The sequence below is a fragment of the Scyliorhinus canicula genome, chromosome 13, assembly GCF_902713615.1.
Source record: "Scyliorhinus canicula chromosome 13, sScyCan1.1, whole genome shotgun sequence".
Classification (NCBI taxonomy): Eukaryota; Metazoa; Chordata; class Chondrichthyes; order Carcharhiniformes; family Scyliorhinidae; genus Scyliorhinus; species Scyliorhinus canicula.
In genome coordinates this window covers 61,256,020-61,271,106 of record NC_052158.1, presented here as the reverse complement: position 1 = coordinate 61,271,106, position 15,087 = coordinate 61,256,020, and the positions used below count along the sequence as shown (strand labels likewise).

General features: G+C 48.3%; 1 protein-coding gene across 5 annotated transcripts in view; it reads left to right on the top strand.

The window, feature by feature from the left end:
• The window catches only part of crfb16 (cytokine receptor family member B16), a 113,352-nt gene that overhangs the window by 96,821 nt on the left and 1,444 nt on the right, over positions 1-15,087 (top strand). For 3 of the 5 annotated variants that reach the window (XM_038816615.1, XM_038816612.1, XM_038816613.1), the window contains exons 3-7: positions 2,145-2,332; positions 4,950-5,074; positions 6,919-7,063; positions 10,507-10,655; positions 12,210-13,710. In XM_038816615.1, coding sequence (XP_038672543.1) covers positions 2,145-2,332; positions 4,950-5,074; positions 6,919-7,063; positions 10,507-10,655; positions 12,210-12,533 — 931 coding nt within the window. In that variant the 3' untranslated portion in view covers positions 12,534-13,710. Of the gene's footprint in view, positions 1-2,144; positions 2,333-4,949; positions 5,075-6,918; positions 7,064-10,506; positions 10,656-12,209; positions 13,711-15,087 lie in introns of those variants that run through there. The other 2 variants (XM_038816614.1, XM_038816616.1) reach the window with 2 other exon arrangements.

The window sequence follows — 15,087 nt, the reverse complement described above, 5'->3', positions numbered from 1 at the left end:
GAGTCTGCACATCCTCCCCGTGTGTGCGTGGGTTTCCTCCGGCTGCTCCGGTTTCCTCCCACAGTCACAAAGATGTGCAGGTTAGGTGGATTGGCCATGATAAATTGCCCTTAGTGTCCAAAATTGCCCTTAGTGTTGGGTGGGTTACTGGGTTGTGGGGATAGGGTGGAGGTGTTGACCTTGGTTGGGGTGCTCTTTCCAAGAGCCGGTGCAGACTCGATGGGCCAAATGGCCTCCTTCTGCACTGTAAATTCTATGATCTATGGTCCTCATAATCTTATACACCTCAATCAGGTCCCCTCTCAAACTTCTCTGCTCCATAGAAAACAACCCAAGTTTATCCACCCTCTCTTCATAGCTGAGATGCTCCATCACAGGGAACATCCTGGTAAATCTCCTCTACGCTCTCTCTAGTGCAATCGCAGCCTTCTTATAGTGCGGTGACCAGAACTGCACACAGTACTCCAGCTGTGGCCTAATCAAAGTCCTGTACAGCTCCAACATAACCTTCCTGCTCTTAGAACCTATGCCATGACTGATAAAGGCAAGCGTCATGTATGCCTTCTCAACTACCCTATTCACCTGTCCTGGCGCCTTCAGGGAACTGTGGACCAGCACCCCAATATCCCTCTGTTCCTCTGAGCTTCTTTGTGTCCTGCCGTTCATTGAGTACTCATTTGTCGTGTGACTCCTTCCAAAGTGCATCACCTCACACTTTTCAGGGTTAAATTCCATCTGCCATTGATCCCTACATTCACCAAGCTTGAATTTTGCTGGTGGACTTGCGGGGGCGGAGGGGGGAGGGGGGGATGGTGTGCACAGGAGCAGTCCAAATACTACCCTCACTGGAGATACACAATCTCTGAGCCTTGCAGCAACATTTACATAGATAACGATTGGGAACAAGAACCCCTGGGGTCAGAGCCAATGATAGCCGACTCAGCACAGATGAGTGGGCAGGGAGGGGAGGTGGAACCACTGTAGATATGGGGAGGTGGTGGATGTGGGGAGTGCGATGTTCCCTATGTCCCTCAAGATGGTTAAAAGTCATAGTGTTGACAAAGAACGTCAAGCTATGTATTTCAAACAAAGCCAGTTTATTTATACTACTTTTAATGATTTGCACACCTTACTAAGTAATAGCGAAGAAAATAACAGTATTAAATATATGCAACAGAATCTATAATATCTCTCCAATACAACTAACACCCGGGGCAGGATTCTCCGAACCCCGTCGGAGATCGGCAGGACCTGGCGGCGGGGGGCAGCGCCGGCAGCCATATTCTCTGGCGCCGGATTTTGGGCAGGGGCGGGATTTACGTCCCGCCGGTCGGGGGACGTTGGCATCGCCCCCCCCCCGGCAATTCTCCGGGCCCCGGTGGGCCCAGCGACCATCCGTTTTTGGCCAGTCCTACCGGCGTGGGTTGCCCATGGTCCCACACGGTGGGATCTGGCAGGTAAGTGGGCGGGGGCGGTCTTTGGGGTTGTGCGGGGCGGATCCGCACCGGGTGGCCCCCAAGGTAGCCTGGCCCGCGATCAGGGCTCACCGATCTGCGGGCGGGCCTGTGCCTTGGGGGCACTCCTTCCTTCCGCGCCGGCTCCTACAGGGCTCCGCCATGGCCAGCGCTGAGAAGAGAATCCCCCACGTATGTGCCAAAATACACCGGCCGGTCTGCGCATGCGCGGAACCACGCTTACTGGAGATACACAATCTCTGAGCCTGGCAGCAACATTTACACAGATAACAATTACACAGAGGAGAATTCCACACATTCGGGGGCTGTTGACGCCAGAGTGGTTGGCGCCAGTTCTCCTGCCGGCGTCGGGAATTAGTCCGCAGAAGGGAGAATCCCGCTGCCTATCTCAACCTTTCACAAACACCTTCTCCCAGAATCCTAGGAGTCGCGGTATATTTATATGACTACTCTGTGGTGCCATCTAGTGTTGAGCTACATTTACGTCATCTTGTTAACCCTTTACACTCCCTACATTATACATATAATTACAGGGAGTGCAAAGCTGCTGCTTTGTTTGACTCCCTTGCACATTTAGCTTTACGACAAAGTTATTGTGCGGAGGAAACTCTGCGGATAGTTGGGACCGGGCTCCCAGATTTAATGTACTTCTGTGCCCCTCTGTTTCAGTGAGTTTGAAAGACATCACAAGAAGACTTGGGTGGTAATCTCGGAATGTTCTCGCATCACCGAAACATGGTGCGACGTCACAGCAGACATCTCGTCAGATGTCGACTATGATCTGAAGGTTCGCTCACAGTTTGAGAACATCACTTCAAAATGGGCAAACCTCAGTAAACTCTTCAACCGCAGGGAGAGTAAGTATCCTGTCCAGTGGAGTCTTATTTTACTATTCTGACAGGAGCATTTGCACACAGATTTGGGTAGCTTCAGTCTGCATCTTTCTGTTTCCGTAGCTGTGTGTACAACATGTGTCGTCGATGCCAACAGCCTAAAGCAGACCGCCAATGTTTGCCCATGGCATTTTGTGACCCGGAAAGCTGGAAATATACCGGAGCCCAACAATAACGCCGGCATTAACTGAGGGAGAAATATAAAGCAGGGTCCCTTTCCTTGCTCCAATAGTACCATGGGACATTTATGCCCACTTAAGCAGGGGGATGGTCTTTGGTTTGACGTCTCATTCATGATGGTACTCCTACAGTTCTGCATTACTTAGATATGTGGAACTGTCTCCCATCATGGGTCCGCGTGTGTGGAACATTTGGCAATTTAAAGGTTAAAACCCTGGGTTAGAGTGTGTTTCACTGTGGCAGTCATGTTTTTATCTTGGCCAGGATTCTCTGAGCCTTCGTGCCGCAATCGTGTTCAGCGCGGGGGTGGAGAACGGGGTGTCAGACCCGCGATCGGCTCCGACGCCTTCGCGGCCCCCGCGGCAGTCCTCCACCGGCAACCGGCAGTGCTCTTGCCGGTATGGTTCACTCTTGGTTCCACCCGGCGGGCACTTGGAGTGGCGGCTGCGGACACAGTCCACGGCCGCCCTGGTAGGGGGTGGGGGGGATCCGTCACCGGGGGGCGGGGGTTCGGCCTCCAGGAAGGCCAGGCTCGCAATCGGGGACCATCGATCGGCGGGCACGTGCAATCTGGAGGGGGGGGGGGGGGGGGGGGGGGGAGTCCTATATTGTTGGGGCCGGTCCGCTGTGTGGGTTTGGCATTTTGCATGGGGCTGCTGCCACAGGTGGCCGCCGGCGCATGTGCGGACCCGCGGCCGGACGTGCAGGGCCTCGTATCGGCAGCCGGAGCTATGTGGTGCACTCCGGGGCCCTGCAAGCCCCCTTCAAAATGGAGAATCACTCAGGACTGCAGGAAAGTCCAGAGTGATTAGCGCCCTCTTTCCTCGCGGGCGTGGGGACGTAGCCCCATTTCACAGAATTCCGCACCTTGTTTTGCAAGAGCAGGAAGCTTTTAGAAGCCAGACATGAAATTGACCAGAGTGAAAAAAGCCTGGGCTAATGGACTGTTGTTTGATTTGGGGGTGTCCCTGGGAGTTAATTTGTTTTTAACTTGGGAAGGCAATGCCATTGCTGGGTAGAACTGTCCCCCAGCACAAGTCCTTGTGTGTGGAACTGTCCCCCAGCATGAGTAGTGTTGGCAGACAGTTCCAAATACATGGATGAATATTGGGGGCAGTTCCACACACACGGACATGTACTGGGGGACTGTTCCACAGAGACGGACTTGTGCTGGGGGACAGTTCCACAGAGACAGACTCGTGCTGGGGGACAGTTCCACACACACGGACTCGTGCTGGGAGACAGTTCCACAGAGACAGACTTGTGCTGGGGGACAGTTGCACAGAGACAGACCTGTGCTGGGGGACAGTTCCACACACACGGACTTGTGCTGGGGGACAGTTCCACACACACGGACTCGTGCTAGGGGACAGTTCCACAGAGACAGACTTGTGCTGGGGGACAGTTCCACACACACAGACTTGTGCTGGGGGACAGTTCCACAGAGACGGACTTGTGCGGGGGACAGTTCCACAGAGACAGACTTGTGCTGGGGGACAGTTCCACACACACAGACTCGTGCTAGGGGACAGTTCCACAGAGACAGACTTGTGCTGGGGGACAGTTCCACACACACAGACTTGTGCTGGGGGACAGTTCCACAGAGACGGACTTGTGCTGGGGGACAGTTCCACACACACACAGACTCGTGTTGGGGGACAGTTCCACACACACAGACTTGTGCTGGGGGACAGTTCCACAGAGACGGACTTGTGCTGGGGGACAGTTCCACACACACAGACTTGTGCGGGGGACAGTTCCACAGAGACGGACTTGTGCTGGGGGACAGTTCCACAGAGACGGACTTGTGCTGGGTACAGTTCCACAGAGACAGACTTGTGCTGGGGACAGTTCCACAGAGACGGACTTGTGCTGGGGGACAGTTCCACATACACGGACTCGTGCTGGGGGACAGTTTCGCATCAGAGACTCGTTCCGGGGGACAGTTCTACACACAAGGACTTATGCAGGCCACAGTTTGACAGACACATCCTTGTGCTAGTTTCATTCCAGGGATTGAAGACGCCAATTATAGGCAATCTCTCCAGTGCAGGGCCGAGGAGTGCTGCAATGTCGGTTGTGCTGTCTTACACATGAGACCTTAAACCAAAGTCCCATTCTGGCTGCTTGGGTTGATGTGAAAGATCCCCTCCCACTGTTTCCACTGTAAGAGCAAGGCTCTTGTCCTGGGCAATGTTTATCCCTCAATCAACATCACAGAAACCAGATTGTCTGGTCCTTATCACAATGCTGTTTATAGCAGCTTACTGTGCACATATTAGTTCCTACAATTTCTGACATTATAACAGTGACACCTCCAAAATACATAATTGGCTGTACAGTTCTTAGATAGCCAGTGCTTGAAAAAAGTGCTAAATGGATGAAATCTTCCTTTTTAAAGGCAATCTCAGAACCCCGAGGCTGACAGTTAATGTAAGAGGTGGTTCGCTAACCTTGGATGTCAGTGAAATAAGCAAGAACATCCATGCTCGTATTTATTACTGGGAGAAAGGTGCGGAACAGCAGGTATGCAACCGACTGTGATCAGAGTGTGTGAATCATTGAGAAAAAACCTTGCTGGATCAAGAAGGGAGTAGCATTCACCATTGTTGGAACTTTCACCTGCACATTTCAGTTTGGAAATCTTTCATGCTGTAAGTTGCTGGAAATAGGAGGTGATAACAGGACAGTGAGAGGAATAGGGGGTGGAATTCCCCCCCCCCCCACCCCCTCCCCGCATGGTCGGAGAATCAGCGCGGCGGCAAGCGAATCGGCGAATCGCGCCACGACGCCAGGACGCAATTCTCCGCAGAGCGGAGAATCGCCGGCATCGGCGCTGGCGTGGTCGGCGCGGCACCGGTCGGTGTATGCGCTGACTCACCAGCCCGGGCCGGCACTGCCTGGCGCACCGATTCTCTGGGCCATCACAAAAAACCCGAGTCCCGCCAGCGCCGTAACACCTCTGAGCCGGCGGGACCTCGGCGTTGAAGGGTCCGGGGGCAGCCTGTGGGGTGAGAGGGTCCGACCCCGAGAGGGGGCCTCCTTAGTGGCCTGGCCCGCGATTGGGGCCCACCGATCGGCGGGCCGACCTCACTAGCTGGGGGCCTCCTTTCCTGCGCACAAGCTCCTGTAGCCCTGCGCCATTTGGCATCGGGGCTGGAGCGGGGAAGAAGACCACTGATCATGCGCTAGTTGGCGCCGGCCCAACTGCGTATGCGTGGGCCGCTCCAGCGCCGTGCTAGCCCCCTGTGGGCTGGAGAATGGGCGCCGACGCCGGAGTAAAACAGTCCCGTTTTTACGCCGGCGTCGACACTTAGCCGCTGATGGGAGAATCCCGCCCAGGATATATTGGATTATAAACACTGGGAAACAAGAGGAATGATGGAGATAGGGTGAATTAAAGTGAAGATACGAATAGTGAAATGCAGTGAGGGAATTAAAGACTGGATACTGAAAAAGGGAAAAGAAAAAACATAAATATGATTAGTTTGATATTTTCAAAACCTGAATGGCAATTTAATACCCTAGCCCTGAACCGCTGACACCATCGCTCTTCTCAAAAATCTAACACTTAACCCTCAATGCTCCCTCCCCCACCTTTTTAATGACTGTCCTATACCTAATGTGGAGATGCCGGCGTTGGACTGGGGTGAGCACAGTAAGAAGTCTTACAACACCAGGTTAAAGTCCAACAGGTTTGTTTCGAATCGCTGGTTTTCGGAGCGCAGCTCAGGATGAAGGAGCTGTCCTATCCCCAACTTCCCTTTCATCTCCAAAATCCTTAAGACCAGTGTTAATGAGCAAAATAATTAATTCATTCCTAAACCAGCATCCGAGCAGGGTTGTGCTGCAGCCTTGGAGATAGTGAGAACATTATTATAGTGAATAGGGTGCACGTTTGCACTTAGTTTGTATCAGAGACTCAGCATTGCAGTTGGCTCCGCCCTCATCATTGCTCCTGCTCAACCCCTCATCATTGCTCTTGGCTCTGCCCTTCATCACAGCTTCTGGCTCCACCCTTCAATACTGCTCTTAGCCCCGTCCTCATTACTGCTCCTGGCTCTGCCCCTCATCACTTCCCCTGGCTCTGCCCCTCATCATTGATCCTGGCTCCGCCACTCATTGTTCTTGACTCCGCCCCTCACCATTGCCCCTGGCTCCACCCCCCACTACCACCAAGATTCATGGAACTAATGTGGTTAAATGGATTTGAAATACAGACCAGCCAAAATCTACAGGAATGGTGAAACAGGCTCAGATGGTTCAATGACCTATGTTGGTCCTTACATTGAGTTCCATGTCTATTCGTTTTATTACTGAAGAACACTGTTCACCTATCCTACTATTTCTGTTTCTCTTTTTGATTCTAGATTCTGAATATTTCCATGGACCACAATCCTTTCAATGTCAACCTGCGGAGAGGGATCACGTACTGTTTCCAAGCACAACTCTATATTTCAGGATACAACAAGTCCAGCTACCCCAGTGACCCCATATGCGAGACAGTCAATAAAGGTGAATGAATTTCCAGTGACCAAGAAATAATCATGACAGCTTCCAATTTTCTCTTGTGATGTCAAAGATTTCAGGGAGAACATGGCTTAGGTTTTGCACAGAATATCCAGCATAGATTCCAGCTATTCAGTCCAATCAGTCCATGGCTGTGTTTATGCTGCACATGACCGTTGACCCATTCTTTCTCTATTCTCTTCTCCCTCATATGCTTCTGTAGCCTTCTCTCTTTTGTTTATAGATTTAGAATACCCAATTTTTTTTTCTCCAATTAAGGGGCAATTTAGCGTGGCCAATCCACCTACCCTGCACATCTTTGGGTTGTGGGGCTGAAACCAACGCAGACCTAGGGGGAATGTGCAAACTCCACACGGCCAGTGACCCAGGGCCGGGATGCGAACCCTGGTCCTCAGCGCCGCAGTCCCAGTGCTAACCATTGCGCCACAATGGACGGAGCTAAGAGCAGTATTGAAGGGTGGAGCCAGGAGCAGTGATGAAGGGCAGAGCCAAGAGCAATGATGAGGGGTGGAGCAAGGAGCAGTGATGAGGGCGGAGCCAATTGCAATGATGAGTCTTGATACAAACTAAGTGCAAACATGCACCCTATTCACTGTAATAATGTTCTCACTATCCCCAAGGCTGCAGCACAACATAAGCCCTTATAGCCTTCTCTTTAATGCATCTATATTATTTACCTGGACTATTTCCTGTGCGAACAAGTTTCATAATCCCATTGCTCCCCGGGAAAGGATGCTTCCCCTATTTGTTTTTTTGGGTAACTGTCTTACAGGGAAGATCAAGGTTCGATCAAGGTTAGATATAGGTTTAACGTAACATCTGTACTTTTCAATTCTGTCCCTCTCAAAATAAATATGAATGCTTGGTTTGTTTTTGTTATGATCTTACTGATCTATGTTATAACTTCGTACTGACACAACCATTTGCTCCTCCACTCGATTTACATTCTTCTTTTTCAAGTAATATGTGAGATCTTTATTCTTCCTTTTTACACTAATGGCAGGACACTAGGAACAGATTAGGACACTAAGAGGAACAGAGGGATCTTGTGGTGCTTGTCGACAGATTCCCTCAAGTCCGGCCTGACAGGTGAATAGGGTAGTAAGAAGGCATACGGGACACTTGCTGTTATCAGTCGTGGCATAGATAAAAAGAGCAGGGAGGTTATGCTGTAGCTGTACAGAACGTTGGTTAGGCCACGGTTGGAATACTTGCTTCAGTTCTTGTGGCCTCACTAGAGGAAGGATGTAGATGCATTAGAATGGCGCAGAAGAGATTCATTAGGATGTTGCCTGGGAGGAAACATTTTAGCTATGAAGAGAGATTTGATAAGCTCGGAATGTTTTCTTTGGAGCAGAGAAGGCTGAGAGGGGACCTGATTGAGGTATATAAGATTATGAGTTAATAACGAGGGGGCATAATTTTAAAGTGAAAGATTTAGAGGGGATTTGAGGAAAGGATTTTCACCCAGAGGGTGGTGAAAATCTGGAATGCACTGCCTGGGGGGTTAGTTGAGGCAGTAAACCGCACAATCTTGAAAAAGTACTTGGATGAGCACTTTCAAGGCTATGGACCGAGTGCTGGGAAATGGCATTAGTGTAGATTAGAGTAGTTTTTGTTTTATCGGTGCAGGCTTGATGGACCGAAGGGCCTCTTCTGTACCGTATGTTTCTATGATAACTTCTGTTGAAATTTATTTGTCAACTGTAGGTTCATTTTATACCTTTATTAATGTCTCCTCATAATTTGTGGCTGTCTTCCTTCGTCTTATTTCTCCCTTCCAAGTTGGCGTTGTCTGCAAATTTAGTAATTGTGTTTGCGATTGTAATGCCTAGATTTCATAAACTGCGAACAACAATGGTCCAGTACTGATTCATGTGTGAATCTATGTTCCATCTTCTGCCACCATAAATATCCATCATTTACCCCTACTCTCTGTGTTCTGTCTTGCAGTTGGCTAACTAGCCAATCTGCTGCTTGTCCCCTGAATCTGCATGTTCCGACTTTATTCTCATGCCTACTATATGGTACCTTACTGAAGGCCATGTGGAAATCAAGATACGAATTACCCTTGTCTAATCTCTAAGTTATCTCCTCAAGGAATTCAATGAGTTTGGTTGCACAATACTTTCCCTTTTGAATTCCACTGAACACACGTTATATTTTCTACACAGTAGAGATTCCAATATGTTTCCTCGTGTGGTTGTCAAGCTGACTGCTCTATAGTTATCCCAATATGCTTTATCACCCTTCTTAAAGATAGGTATTATGTTAGTCATCTGTCACTCCTCTGGCACTTGACTGTTCTCTTACAAAAGATTAAATATGCTTAATCGTACCTCTGCTATCACTTCGCAAGATCCATTTAAAATGCATGATTGTAATCCAGTCGGATCAGGTGTTCGGTCCTCTTTGAGTTTGACTAGTTTACTTAACATTTCTCATTATTTTTATTTTAAATGCAATATCATTTCTAATATCATCTCCCGATGTCGCGTCCATTTTCCTGGTAAATACCGAAGCAAAATAATTATTTACTATTTCCGACCCAACCATCTTCAGTTGCTTCATCAATGGCCTTCCCTCCATCACAAGGTCAGAAATGGGATGTTCACTAATGATTACACAGTATTTAGATCCATTCACTGCACGGTAGCACAAGTGGATAGCACTGTGGCTTCACAGCGCCAGGGTCCCAGGTTCGATTCCCCGCTGGGTCACTGTCTGTGCGGAGTTTGCACATTCTCCCTGAGTCGGTGTGGGTTTCCTCCGGGTGCTCCGGCTTCCTCCCACAGTCCAAAGACGTGCAGATTAGGTGGATTGGCCATGATAAATCACCCTTAGTGACCAAAAAGGTTAGGAGGGGTTATTGGGTTACGGGGATAGGGTGGAAGTGCGGGCTTAAGTGGGTCGGTGCAGACTCGATGGGCAGAATGACCTCCTTCTGCACCGTATGTTCTATGTTCTAGGAGCAAAGGAACACGACCACATGCAAGTTCCCCCCAAGTCACACATCATGTTGACTTGGAACTATATCAGTGCTCCGTCACTGCCACTGGATGAAAATCCTGGAACTCCCTCCCTGTCAGCACTGTGGGTGCACCTACCCCATATGGATTGCAGTGGCCCAAGAAGGCAGCTCATCATTTTCACAAAGGCAATTAGGAATGGGAAACAAATGTTGGCCAGACCAGCGACATATAAATCCCATGAGGGAGTGAAAGAAAATGGCTCGTTCCTCTTACAGGTGCTGTGGCCAACATAGTTTAAAACTCAGTAACTCAGGGAATTAGTTAGCTTGCAACTGTCCAGAAATCAAATCTGTAACACGGCAATTACGTTTACCCACTTTTACTCCATTACTCTTGCTTCGCCTCCCTAGAAGTTGACTAATCAATGTTGTTCTGATCTTGTGTCCATGACTCCAGATGCCACATCAAATGAAATCGTTTCAGTGGTGACTACAGTGTTACTTCTTGGAGCGTCCATTCTAGTGGTGTCTTTGTTTCTCACGTGGAAGCTGTGCTGTAGAGTTCAGTCTGCATGGTTTCCCAAAGTTTCAGCTCCCTATGTTCCAGTAAGTACCCTTTCTCACAGCTCTCATCTTCTGCGCCCTCTTAACCTGGCAGGCTGATTGCAAACGATTCTGCTACTCGACATGCTTGAAGGAGTGGGGCCTCAAACATAAGTAAATGCCCCAAGGTGCTCCATGGGAGCATATTCATACAGAATACTGGGGTAAAGAATGAAACATGAAGTCAGATGAGATTTTAAGTAAAGTGGGCGAAATCTAGAAATGGAATTCCAGAGGTTAGGGGCTAGTTGGCAGAAAGCTAGGCCACCAATGTTGGAGCAAAGAAAGCCGGGGATGAACTGAAGGCCAGTGTTGGAAGAACATAAAAACCTTCGGGACATGTCAGACCAGATAAGCTTCCAGAAATAGTGGGGTGGAAAGCAAAGCCATGTAGGAATAAGAATGAAAATTTTAAATATCAAATTTAAAGTCCCTCCCAACATGAATGAATGTACTATGAGTAACCAAATCCCAAGTTCACTGGGTTGGTCAGGATGCAAGGACAATGCATCCTATTTCTGCTTTGTTTTCATTCCCTTGGCATTTGAAAATGGGTCGGTTTTGGCCTGAAGTGGAGTCCGATTGGGTCAGGTCTCCTTGGTGTGGACAGCACAGAAAGAGGCAGGATAACCAGGTTGACATCAGAGCAACAGAAACAGTTATGCTGGCGTGTTAGAACCTTACCTGGCCAGATCTCGGGCTCGCAATGCCTCCAGAAGACAGTCTGCCAATGCTTCACTGGCCAGTGAGAGATTTTCAACATTTAAACTCTTGACAAATGTCAGATCACTTGCGGCCGGCATGGAGAATCCCCTTTACACAGCAACAGTTAGATAGATTGTCCTGTGTCTAGTAGTGTGTGAGGGAACACATTTCATCCACTAATGTCTGTCCAAGGGAAAATATTGCACTGGAGCATTACTGTGCCTCACATCCACCAGATAGATAGTGATACACCACAGCTGATATTTAGACTTGTCAAGCTGTAACAGACTCGGCTTTTCTGCAGGGTTATATCTGTAACGAAAAGCACCTTTATGTGGGAAGCTTATCAGCCTGATTAAACAGGCCCCCTAACTAGAGGACCGCTGGATTGGCCTTTAGTCTGGGCCTAAGCTTACGACTTGCCCAGCTCAAGCAGGTGATATATTACCACCAGCATAGCTCTCAGGGTCATGGGAGCTCACAAGCCTTCACATCAAGGGGTAGTCCTTATAAAGAAGATACTGCAGAAGAATAAGAGCTCCCCTTCATCAGACACACCCCAACACCCCCTCCATACACACAAACACACACACACTTGGGTGTACAAATCATTAAATGCTTAAAGTGTTGTGGGTGTCGATGTCTTCCCATAAGTGCATGCCCCTGGGATCAGAAACGCACAAAATTGGCAGTCAAAAGTCTCACCCAGAGCAGAACTCTGGGAATTGTAAATTCTCGGCCTCTTCTGAAGTACGGTTTAGCTAGGTGGTTATAGAGTGTATGATGAGGAACGGGAGAAAGAGGCAAGAACATTGAAATAAGTTGAGTGTTTGTGTTGCATTGCTCTTGCAGAATTTTGATACCCTACAACTGGACACCACAAGGGAAGAAGACCGCAGGAAAGAGTTTTGTGACGCTGTTCAGGTTCTACCTCAGTCAGAGCCGTTACTCAGTCAATGTCAACCATTGACAAGAGAGGAAAGGTCAAACTGCAAAACTGATATAGAAAGTTGGACTATCAACTCCGGGATGTCAGGGAACGTTTCCCAGTCGCAATGTCCAATGGCGATTCAGTATTGGAAAGAATACCAATCCCAACAGAACTCAGAATTTTCTAAATTAACCAAAAATGGCACATACACAACACAGATATTTGAAGAATTCAATAAACGATGACAAGCAAGCCATTAAATCCACAGGGGTGTACCGTTCGTGGAATTGGCTCGACAGCCTGACTGCCTCAGGTTTTCATTCTTGACCTGCAAAGATTTTGACGAGGGTGGTGCGCTGAAGTGTTTGATGGACTTTATCAACACAATCTCCATTCATTGTCCACAGTCCAAAGGAACTCAGCAAGCTACCCTTTAAAGTGCTTGCCTTCTCTGAAATGACTATTAGGTGGTGCTCCTTGACCAACTAATGCACAAAGTGGTGGATATTCTTCACCCTATTGACTAACTCAAGACGATATTGGGAAAGTTTCAGACTTTGAAGAAAGAGATTGGAAGGCATGAATTTGCTGTTGTCCACCAGGTCCTGTGTGCTTCCCTGTGTCTTTTTCAAACTTCAGGACATTGTTCATATGGTGGCCTAATGCTCAACTGCAAGCAAACTCTTCAACCATAGCATAACAATTGAGTCTGATATGCTCAGTAAGCCATTGAATAGCAACTAAGAACTGATATTTACTGATCCCCCTCTCCCCCCCACCGGATTCCCAGTCCCAATACAGTATTGGCAGTCAAACCTGGATACTCTGATGTGTGAATGGCTTGAATGATGCATTCACCCACTGGTCCATTGGTAAAAGTCTATAGTTTTCCAATTGGCATTCATAGGAACATGAACTCTTGGAGCCTGTGCGGTTATTCAACTAGGTCATGGCTTGTGAGTATCTAACCCCAGCCACCCATCGTGGTTCCAAATCCATAAAGATCCTTACCTAACAAAAATGCATCCAATCTCAGTTTTAGAATTTTCAATGACTCCCAATTGAGGAAAGGATTCCCGTTTTCCCCACCCAATTGGGACTAGTTTAGTGGTAAAAACAGGGTGGCATGGACAAGATGGGCCGAAAGGGCTGTTTTAATGCTGCTAATCTCTATGACTATGATTCACCCATTTTGACGAAAAGGTTCTCCCTGGAATCTGTGTGGTTTAGCTCGAATTTTATGCTGGATTTTCCCACCGGAATGAATAGTTTCTCCATCAATCCTTTAGTCAGCTTAAACACCTCAATTAGATCACATTGCCGCCTTCTACATCAAAAGGATATCTGTGCAACCAGTCCCCGGTTATAGTAAAAGAGGCAATAGAAACACACATTCCTGGTATAATCGGGGGGGGGGGGGGGGGGGGGGGAGGAGAGGCGTGGTGTCTCTTCTATCAATATGTTGGGTAGTTGCAATCCAGTTGTTAGTTCAGTATTAAGTGGCAATAAAAGATTACCTGCAACCGACTAAGAAACAAACATGCACCAGAGTATTGGTCATCACCCCTTGTGCTGTAAGCCATGATGTGGAGATGCCGGCGTTGGACTGGGGTGGGCACAGTAAGAAGTCTTACAACACCAGGACCAGGTTAAAGTCCAACAGATTTGTTTCGAATCACTCGCTTTCGGAGCGCAGCTCTTTCATCAGGTGAAGGCTCAATAAGACTTCTTCTTGTGCTGTAAGGTCACCTTTGGCCCACCCAATGTTCCAATCATGTCACCTTCATCTTCCCTGTAAACATGCTGCCCTGTGAAGACAAACCCACAACCAGGGAGGAGCTTCCATGTACCTGCTAATGTTATCCACCCTTCAGCCCATGTCATATTGTCTGATTATTTATCTGACCAAGTTCTGCAAGAACCATAACTTAACACTGGCAACATTGAGAACTTCAACAGGAACTGTGTACCGCATTTCACCTTTTTCTGTCTGTTTGTACAATCCAAATGAAACATCAGTACCTTATTTGACTTGGGCTGACCTTAAATTCAATATGCCATCAAGCATCATAAGCAACATTATAGCCACCTCTAATACAACCCTCCCCCCCACCCCTCTGCTTGCGTACTTATTTGATCCCCCACACTACTTCCACTTGTGCCTTAACTGCCTCCAGGCCTCCAATACTCTGTCCTTCAGAGATCCAACACATCTAAAATAACTCTGCCACCCTGACCAATCCCTCCCATCTTCACCGTCACTGCAACCCAAATGCATTGTTATCAAAATCTTTGTCTTTTGTGGCTTTGCCCCCTCTCTGCACTATAATATAAATCAGAAACGCTGGCCTTCTGACTCCCCACCTCACCAACGCTCACAATATAATCCCTTCGCTTCACCATTATACCTCTGCTTTCTACAATTCCCTCCCCAAACCCCACTGACTCACGACCCCTCTTTCCACTTATGAAAACTTTCTAATAACTCATCTCTAAGACCATGCCTTCAAGCGCACCTCCGCCATTCCAACCAATCCTTTTGATGCGCACTTGTCCTGCAATGAAGTGTCCTGGTACATTTGTTTTGTACTGGGACGTGGACAGGGATGACTTTATCACCCATTCCTAGTTGCTCTTTGGGCATTAAGAGTCAAACATTTACTCTGGGTTTGGAGTTACATGTAAGCCCGACAAGCATGAGGAGTAGGTTCCCTTTCCCTCAAGGACCAGTGGTGAGCCAGTTGACTTTTGGCAGCAATCCTGATTGTTTTATTGTCATTCTTTTTGGTATCAGCCCCC